We start from the raw sequence: 9,465 nt of genomic DNA, 5'->3' as shown, positions 1-9,465 counted from the left end.
GAGAGACAGCGAGAGCCCGAGCAAGAGCTGCAGAAGCAGCGGCAGCATGAACTGGCGGTGGTGGGGCGGAGAGGCCTAGGGGACCCCCCAGGGGTGAGTGGGGATAGACCCCGGGGGGCCAGTTCCACAGGGAACCTCGAGACTAAATTGCTGCCCCTGGTTAAGGAGGGGGGGATGTGGATGCCACCTCACTGCCTTTGAGCAGGCTGGAGATTTGAACCAGGGGGACCCTGCGGAAAAGCCCCGGTGTCTAGCTCCCTTGCGGGGTCCCAAGGCCATAGACTACATCAGCCAGATGGGTGGGGAGGTGGACAGGCTCCCACTCCTGACCCCAACCTATATGTCTGTGTGGAATCTCCTGGGGTCGGGCCCCTCAGACCTCGAGTAGGAGCGGAAGGTGAGGGTCAATGGGGAGACATTCCTGGGGTGGCGAGATCCTGGGACAGAGAGAACTGTTGTCAGGCCCTCGGTGGTGCAGCCTCAGATGCTGAGGGGCTGTGTGAGCTGGGTGAGGGTCCCAGGGACGAAGCCCCTCGCCCTGTCTATGGCCCAGATCCCTGTGCAGACCCAGGAGGGGTGGGGCTAGCTGGCCGTTGGGGTGCTCCAGGACACCAGCTGCGAGACCCTGTTGTGGGGTGACTGTGTCTCTTTGGGGCAGGATCCAGGCCCTGCTCCGATAACTGCCAAGGGTGTGAATTTGAATCCAGGGAACCAATCGGCGGAGAGGGAAATGGTCAGTGAAAATGCAGATGACCTGGCTGGCAGCAGGGAGGAGCGGCTAGGCTCAGGATAGCTGCCTGCCTGTGACCAGACCCCTGGGGCTCCCCGCCCCCCTTGCACACTGGAGAGGGGGGCTCAGGCTGACTCTGATGCAGTGAGGAAAGCAGCGAGCTCGCTGCCTACCCCCCCTGGGACAGCAGGGGCAGCGCTGAGCACAGTGGGAGCTGAGACCCCAGCTGAGGGTGGGGAGACACAGGCAGGGCAGGGGATCTGTGGGGAGTAGCAAGGTGCTTGGTAAGGAAAGTCTGGATGAGCCTAGGTAGCCTTGTGAGCTGATGGCTGTGTCTAGTCAGCAGGGTGGGAAGGCGAGGAGAGTGGAAGATGAGTGTCCCTGGACCTTACCCTGTTAGCTGGGTGGAGAATTGGGACAGGGAAGGAAATGTGCCTGTGTCTGTCAGGAGTATTGACTTGCCTATGGAGGGAGCTACCCCGATCTCCAAGCAGTTGTCTGTGACCAGCCTTGTGTGCTGGGACAAGGGGAATGAGATCCCAAGCTGTGTGTCTGGGAAAGGAGAAAGTGTGTCCGGCTCTTCTTTGTCTGTGGAGCAGACAGAAGGGGCCTTTCAGCCTGTGATGGCTGAGGGTCGTGCAGCTGTCTCAGAGTTGGTTCTGGATTCAGCTAAAGCCCAGGAAGGGAAGGGTCCTAAGTTTGTGTCTGCTCGGGAGAATGGCACCGTAACTAGGTTGCATCCAGTTAGTGTCTATGTAAAATCCCCGAGACCAGACAATTCTGGTGCTTGTATTTTGCCTGTTGCTAGTGTGTGGCTGGGAAAGGGTGGAGCAACTCTGTCTGATCAGGGTGAGATCCTAGCCAGGGCACAAGGAGTGCATGAAGGTGTGTGATTGTGTTGCCTACTGAGGGTGTGGAAACCTGTAGCAAGAAGGAAAAGATTCCTGAGCTTGTGTGTGGCAAAGGGAAGGAGAATGCTTCTGACCTTTTCTCTAGGAAGTCTGTCAGTTTGCCTGAAAGGGGATTGTGTAGGAATCCGCCGGATGGGCCAGAGGTGATTCTGGATGTAAGGGAGACCCAGAAAGAGTCTGTTGTTGCTCAGGAAAGTGTTCCTCTAGAGGAAGCCCTCGGTAAAGAGGGTAAGGGCAGAATTTCTGTGAGGGGTGAATTGTTGCATAGAAAAGCCCTAGGGAAAGGAATCCTCATGGAGTCTTTGCAAGCAGTTTACTGCCACTGAAGGGTGTGAAAGTGATTTAATCAAGAAAGTTTCAGTTCCTAAGGGCCAGAAATTTTCTGTTGTGAATGGATCCACTGACTTTCCTGTTGAAGGATCCAGTATGGATAACTTTGAGAAGGTCTCAGATGGAGTGAAAGCTGTTAAGAAAGTTAAACAGTCCTCTAACCAAGTGGCTGTGTTTGGCCAGCTTGTTGGGGAGAAGATCCAATCCCAGTTTGACCCGTGGGGTTTTGGGGTGGCCAAAGGGCACAGGCCGCATAAACCTTCCCACCTGCGGCCTGCGAGTGCTATCGACCACCCCCGACCTAAGGGAGGGCGTGAAACTGGAAGGGCCTGGTGTAACTCCTACCAAGGAATGGGAGAGATGCTGGGGCATCCATGGGAACGTTGGTGGCTTCAAACTTCCCCAGGTCACTGGCTAAAGTGACCCCACTCAGTTCGATCTCGAAGGGGGGAGAGATGTGACGAAGTGGGACTGTTCTGAGTGGTTCCTCCGAATAGTGTGGGGGTGCCTCAGTTTCCCCTATGCAGTTCTTAAGTATCTAGGGGGTGGGATAAGGGTGTATGATCGTTGCAGAGCCCTAGGGGGCAGGTGTGTGCAAGGGTCTGGACACAGAGAATGGCCGACACCCTGTTTCCTGGCAACTGGTGGCCTGGCCCTTCGCCCCTGCAAGGTGAGAGCTAAAGGGTTGGAGAACAAAGGGACCAGGTGACCTCCTGGCCCGGGAAAGGGACAAAGCCCAGAGGAGGAGGGGCTGGAGGGAGTTTCAGTTTGGGGCTGGCTGGGACGTGGAGTGAAGGGCAGATGTGGTTGCCCCCCAAAATGGACTGCTGAGGGGTCCGGTTCACTGCCCCCCAAAATGGACCCGGCTGAGGGGTCCTGTTCTCTGCACCTACAAGCTCTGTGTTAGACCATGTTCCTGTCGTCTAAAAAACCTTCTGTTTTACTGGCTGGCTGAGAGTCACGTCTGACTGCGAAGTTGGGGGGCAGGACCCTTTGGCTTCCCCAGGACCCCGCCTGAGCGGACTCGCTGTGGGAAGCGCATGGAGTGGCAGAGGATGCTGAATGCTCCGAGGTCAGACCCAGGAAGGTGGAAGCTGTGTGAGCTGTGTGTCCTGCAGACAGGCTGCTCCCAGAGAGGAGACTTCCCCAGAGTCCTGCCTGGCTTCATGGGGAGCAGTTCCAGAGCATCGCCCAGGGACCCTGTGACAGGCTGTCCCTCTGAGAGCCCAATGCCCCTGCAGGCAGCCTTGCCCCCAGCATGAAACCCAGGCACCCCTGACCTGGCTGGAACGAACGCACACCGATGGCCCCATCTCTGGACAGGACCTGGTACTGATCGGTGCTTTAGAACAAAAGCGCTAAGACGCTTGCTGGTTTCTCTAAGCAAAGTGTGCCCGAGTTTTCCAGGTCCAAACTGAAAGGCGATGAAATCCCATCATTGGGGAGATTGGAACAGAACAGCTGCAGAGGAATTAACTTTACTTCAAAACAGATCATAGAAGAAATAAATATACATGTCAACAAGCGAACAGGTCACACCTCCATGGAGTTTTCCGCCAGCCCCCAGTCACTTTGGGCTGGGCGGGACCTTGCCGCTTTCAAGTCATCCAGAAGGAGTGATACTAAACCTCTGTTCCCCTCCCAACAGGCGGAGCGGGCCACGTATGTCACGCTCCCCCGTTTCTTGGCCCAGGAAGAGAACGCTAGGCTCCGCACCCCCCTCCCAGACGCACAGCGCCACAGAGAGGCCACTGGGTCAGTGCGGCCCGTTTCAAACTTAAATTAAAAAAATATAGAGACAATAAATAAATACTGGAAAACTGCTCCAGGCACAGACTCCCTACAACAAAGGCAGGATGGTAGCTCCTGGATAGCCGGGCATGGTGCTCCTTACAGGGGAGCAGGAAACTTTTCTCTGGCATAGACATGCGTTCGGGTTACAGACAAACTGTGTTTGCAAACTTCCAGCGGCGGTGAGAGTTCTCAGGCCCCAGGATTCTGCTCCTTGCTAGAAGGACAGCGAGGTGGGTATGTCCTGGCACCAGGTAAAGTCCTTGGTGCGTTTTCTCTCAGTGGAAGTACGGGTGGGAATGAAAATTCTGACGTTCAGAGCAGAGGGCCAGAGGTCGTGCTCTGAAGCGGACTTACGGGAGAAGCTAGCACACAGACGTCCTGTGCTAGGCTTTCAGGCAGCTGGTGATGCAGCCGTTCTCCTCTAGCAGCGCTGAATGTGATCCAGATGTTTGATGATGCTGTGCAGGCACTTCTGGAGCCGGTCCAGAGCCACCACTGCAGCCGTGTAAGGAGAGGTAGTCAGCAGCTCGGTCAGATTCCCCAGAGCGTCCAGGGTAGAGGATTTGTGGAAGGTGCAACCGAGGTGAGAACCCAAGGTCTGGATCAGACTCCGGAGGTTCTCTATGTCGTTGAAGATTTGTGCTACTGGCACGTTTTCCATGGGCAGGCTGGGGAGGATCCTCTGGAATATCTGCAAGGTCTCGTCCATGGAGTCTAAGCTCTCCAAAGGTCGCTCTCCGGGGATGAAGTCAAGTCCATTTATCTTCAAGTTCAGAGGGAAGAGCTGCATGGAGGAGAAGGCTAGTTAGCCACGCTAGCACAGGGCTGCCCTCTCTTCTCTACAGGGGCTGTTTGGCTAAGGACTATGGCACTTCTACGCTCCAGGGATCAGCCCCGGCAGCTCAGCCAGCTCTAGAAAGGTCTGCATGCTCTTCCCTGGGACGTGTCAAACAAGGCCATCACAAAGGCGCTAGGAAGGGCACGCCAGCAGCCATGGAACGGATGGGCCCCTTTGCTATGCTGCCTTTGAAGGCACTCTCTGCAGCATGTGTGATGTGGGGCGGGGGGAGGAAACACATGTGCCATGTGTCTAGGTCACAAACAGGGGCTTGCTCTAACTGCCTCCTGATGCCTCCTGCCCTGGCTTCAACCAGAGAGTTACCTGGTGGGATCCCCTAAGCAGAGGCATATTACAGTTTCATGGGGCCCTTGGCCAGAGCAAGGGGGGGGGGTCCTCCTTACCCCTTCCATCTGCGGTCTCACCCCATTCTGCCCCCCCACCACTGCGGCCCCGCAACCACTTTGCTCCTTTCTGCTCCCCCCCCCAGACCAGAGAAGCTCTTTCCCCACCATCACGGCCCCAGGGCTGCAGCGGGGAGTGAGAGCCCTGAGGCCATGGCAGTGAGCGAGAGCACCTCCAATCCGGGGGCCACAGCCAGGCTCCGGGCACTGCGGCTTCCCCGACCCACCCACACGGTGCTTCTGCCGGGGCTCCGGGCTTCTGCTGCCCAGCAGTGGATTTTTTCCGGGGCCCCACTATTGGCCGGGGACCCTGGGCACGGGCCCCGTTGGCCCATTGGCTAATCCGCCAGTGCCCCCAGGTAGGAATGCAGCATGGTGGGCCGTGTCGGGGCATACAGTGGCCAAGTCAAGTGAGAGTTCGCAGCACCTGGCAGCAAATGGCTCTTTGGGGCTGCAGGAAGGACGGGCAGTTAAACCACAGAGCCTGGGAGCTGGCTCCTTCTTGCCTCTCTGCCACTGTCACGTGACCATCCTTGGGCACCTCCTAACCTGCTCAGTGAGTGCCAGGGGCTTGGAGCATCGAGAGCCTTTGATGGGAGGTATGAGGCACGCACGGAGATCCCTGGAGCAGTGCCTCGGGGGAGAACTCACCTGGACAGCCAGCCTAGGCCTGGGCCCCTCCGTGCTAGGGAGGAGAGGCGCTGAAGGGTTTGGAGCAGAAGGCAGATGGTGGAAGTAGCACATACTAGGAAGTATGTGTGTGTTCCCTGGCTCAGAGATAAGGACAGCAGCCAGGATGTGACACCCCAGCTGCCTGTCCTCAGCAGAGGGGAGTGAAGGGCTGTCCCAGGGAGCAAGGGAGATTTATGCTGACCCTTGGGGAAGGCTCCCTTCCAGCAAGCTCAGGGACAGTGGAACTGTGCCCCAGGGGAAGGGACTCAGGGTGGGGTGGGCAGTTACAGACTCGTCGACCTGGCACCCGCAGTCACCTCCAGCTTTGATTCCCTGGGCCGGATGCTCAGTTGGTGGGGCCTACTAGCTTCTCTAGCTACCACCAGCAGAGGTCCTGGCCCCAGGAGCCTGTTCGTGCCCCGAGGGTGAAATACAGCAGTGCCAGGAGAGGAATCGTTCTGTGAGCTGACCCGATCGCCCCACTGATCCTCCGCCCGGCTCACCCCAACGTACCTGGTGCTCCTGGATCCGGGCTATGATGGTTCGTGTGAGGTTTTTGGTGTCGGCCTTGACCTTGTCGATTTTCACCGGCCGGCTGTAGAAGAGAGGCAGCCAAAACCAGAGCAGCCCACAGAGCGGCAGGCTGGGACACCGCATTTTCCTCCCTCCTCCTTCGCTAAGGCCCTAAACAGGCAAGAGCGATGCAAGTTAAACAGGTGTTTGCAGCCCCCCAGAGACAAGGCCTCCCAGGAGGTCTGAGAGCTGTGGGGTGCCGCCCCATGCTGGGGCTGCCCTCCTCTCCAATGGGGCACCAGGCCATCAGATGAAGGAGCAACCCCCACAAATCTGCTTCTGGCTCTCAGCTGGGTCTTTTAACCGAGCCGTGGAGCCTGTGCCCGTCGAGCCAGGGGTCCCAGCTGCTGACGAGGCACCTGGGGGCGTTGCATTGCACAGGCATGTGCAGGCCGTCTGCACCCCCAGGGGTTAAAGCAGTGTGGCACAGGACGGGGAGGTGAAGGCCTGCAGAATGGTCTGTGCAACACACCTTACACCCGCAGCTCTCCATGGGAGTGTGGAGCAAACGTGTGAGTGATTTGGGCTGCACCTACCCGAGATCGGGGCCCCTGGGGCTGGGGGCTGCGCATCCCCAGGGAGAGACAGGCTCTCCCCAAAGAGCTGCCAGGCTGGCTAGCCAGGGGCTGGGATAGAGAGGAGTCACTAGGCCATAGCCCTGATGGGGAGTGGAGGGATTAAATGGCTCCCCCATGCTCCCAGGGGCAGGGTGTGTCAGAGCTGGGACCTGAACCAAGAGCTCCTGACCCCAGTCCAGCCGTCAGCCACAAGCCCACCCTTCACAGCAGTGCTTTGACCCCGAGCTGTGCTCAGGCAGAGAGCGACTCCCTTCCGCTCCCCATGTCCTCATCTTACCCTCTCGCGGGCTTGGCGGCTGCCTGGGCACCCCTCCCCCCTCGCTGTGCATTCTTTTCTCATTCGCTGGTGGCCACAGGCCCGTGCGGCTCTGCACCATGTGTGATCTGTCAAGGTTTCGGTTTGAGATTCCTGGCAGGGCTCCCTGCCCTGTGGCCTGCAAAGGCTCGGGCTGAGATTCCCGGCAGGGCTGCCTCTTGCTGAAGAAGTGGTGGCCAGCAATCGAGTATGCACCCGGGGCCCCTGGCAGGCTTGTGTCGGGGTTGTTGCTAGCCTGTGCCAGGGTCTACGCTGCCAGATCTGCACTGCCATGGTCATTGCACTAGCTGGGTTAAAGCGGGTCGAGAGGCCCTTGGCTCGCAAAGCTGGACAGAGCTGCCTGGGGGCCTGGCGAGGTCCTGTCACTACTGTGCAGGCAGGCGCCATGAGGTCAGGCAGTAACATCACCTCCGCTGTACAGGTGGGGAGCTGAGTTTAACCGACTTGCCCAGGGACAGACCCCAGATCTCCCTCATCCAGCCCAACACCTCCACCACCAGACCTTCCTCTTGGCAAGGAGACCACGTGGTGCGGAGCAGAAAGGTCGAGCGCATGGGCAGTCGAGACAAGGGGGACACAAGGCCAGGGGGACGTGCGGCCACTGGACCCCAGCACCTGGCTTAATCAGGCACCTTTCCCCTAGCAGGAATAAACCAGGCCCGACAGTGAAACATAACTGGCTCACCGTCTGCAGCCAGGGCTTCTCACAGCCCCAGCATCTCTGCGTGGGGAGAAGCAGAGCAAGGGACCTGGTGCAGAGAGCCAGTTAGCACAGTGCTCTGGGCCCGGGCAGGGACACTGGTTTATACCTGGCCAGGTAAAGTCCCCTGGCAGCTCAGCAGGGCTGAGATAGACCCCAGTGTCCTGCTGACAGCCCCTCTGCACCCCCCAGGCCTCACGCTGAGCTAGCTCCCAACCCCCCAGCATGGGTGAGACGAGACTCCGGCTCCCCTGGGACCTCTTGATCCCAAGCCGCCTTCCAGACCTGGCCTGTGGCAGTGGGCCCCTAGGTCACTATTAGCCTCCCCCACCTGGTCACTTTCCTTGACCCTTTTCTCCCATCTTCCTCCCTGTCTCTCCTGCTTCCTCCCTTGCCCTGAGCTGCTGCTTCTCAAGAACCCCTGGGGAGCCCCCTGTCCAGCGGGGGTTCAGATCACCAGGACTATGGGGCTCCTTCCCCACACCTCCTTGGTAGGGGTGAATCCTGTCTTGCCCTACATGATACACCCTCCCCTCCCCCCCCTCCCCGACAGCCCCATTAACACAACAGTGCCACCTGGCACTTTCCCTCCACAGACCTCCGAGCCTCAGTCCCATTTTGCAGCAGGGGAAACTGAGGCACAGAACGGGGATGTGGCTGGCAGAGCCAGGCAGGGAACCCAGCTCCCCCGAGCCCCTGCCCTACCCACGGGGCCACCGTCCACCCCCGCCTGGCAGCTTTTAAACTCCATGGCCCCGGAGAGGCTCCTTCCCCGTCCCCAGCCAGGGCAGAAGCGCTGGGCTCCCGCTGCCTTCCCCGTGTCGGGGCTGGGGCAGAGCAGGGCAACCCCCAGCTGAGCTGCGGCGGGGAGCCGGCCAGCCTGGGGCCCAGCGCCCCGGGCGGGAGGGAGGGGAAGGGAAGGGGGCCCCCACCTTACCTCCCGGCTCCCTTCGCCCTCCGCGCTGCGCTGGCTCCATGTCGGGCCGGGCCGGCTTATATAGAGCCGCGGCAGCATTGCACAAGGGTTACTCATCGCACCCCTCCTCCGCTTCGCCCCGCGCTGCAGAGCGAGAGAAGAGCCGGGCCGGCTGCAGCGCGGGGCGCCCCGGCCGTCCCACCCCCTCCGCCGCCCCCCGACAGCCCGCGGGCCGCGCGGGGGGCAGACGCGAGCCCCGGGGTCGCCCCGCCGGCTGCTGCTGCTGTCATTTGATCAGATCGCGTTAATGTAACTTCTCCCCTCGACTTCCCGCTTCCCCTCGCCTTGTGTACGATAAATGTGTCTCTAGGAAATATCCCCACTATGCCCATCCGTCCCCCACCCATCCCTCCCCGCACCCCCTCGATCTATCCCCATCCCCCCTCTATCCATCGTCCCTGCACCCCTCGAACTATGCCCATACCCCCCATCCACCGGTTCCTGCACCCCTCTCTCTGACCCCATACCCCCCCTCTATCCATCCGCCCCTGCACCCCTCGAACTATCCCCATACCCCCCCATCCACCGGTTCCTGCACCCCTCTATCTATCCCCATACCCCCCCTCTATCCATCCGTCCCTGCACCCCTCGAACTATCCCCATACCCCACCATCCACCGGTTCCTGCACCCCTCTATCTATCC

At 59.7% G+C, this 9,465-nt stretch overlaps 1 protein-coding gene across 1 annotated transcript; it reads right to left on the bottom strand.

The window, feature by feature from the left end:
* Positions 1-3,464: 3,464 nt before the first annotated feature.
* On the bottom strand, positions 3,465-8,845 carry LOC102932266 (leptin). The gene is made up of 3 exons (XM_037889796.2): positions 8,784-8,845; positions 6,193-6,363; positions 3,465-4,549 (listed from the first exon to the last, which is right to left on the bottom strand). The coding sequence occupies exons 2-3, from the start codon at positions 6,334-6,336 to the stop codon at positions 4,187-4,189; spliced, it is 507 nt and encodes a 168-aa protein (XP_037745724.1). The 5' UTR covers positions 6,337-6,363; positions 8,784-8,845; the 3' UTR covers positions 3,465-4,186.
* Positions 8,846-9,465: the final 620 nt, after the last annotated feature.

The sequence above is a fragment of the Chelonia mydas genome, chromosome 1 (genome assembly GCF_015237465.2).
Source record: "Chelonia mydas isolate rCheMyd1 chromosome 1, rCheMyd1.pri.v2, whole genome shotgun sequence".
Lineage (NCBI taxonomy): Eukaryota > Metazoa > Chordata > Testudines > Cheloniidae > Chelonia > Chelonia mydas.
Note: the sequence above shows the minus strand (reverse complement) of the source record. Positions and strands in the feature narration are given on the sequence as shown.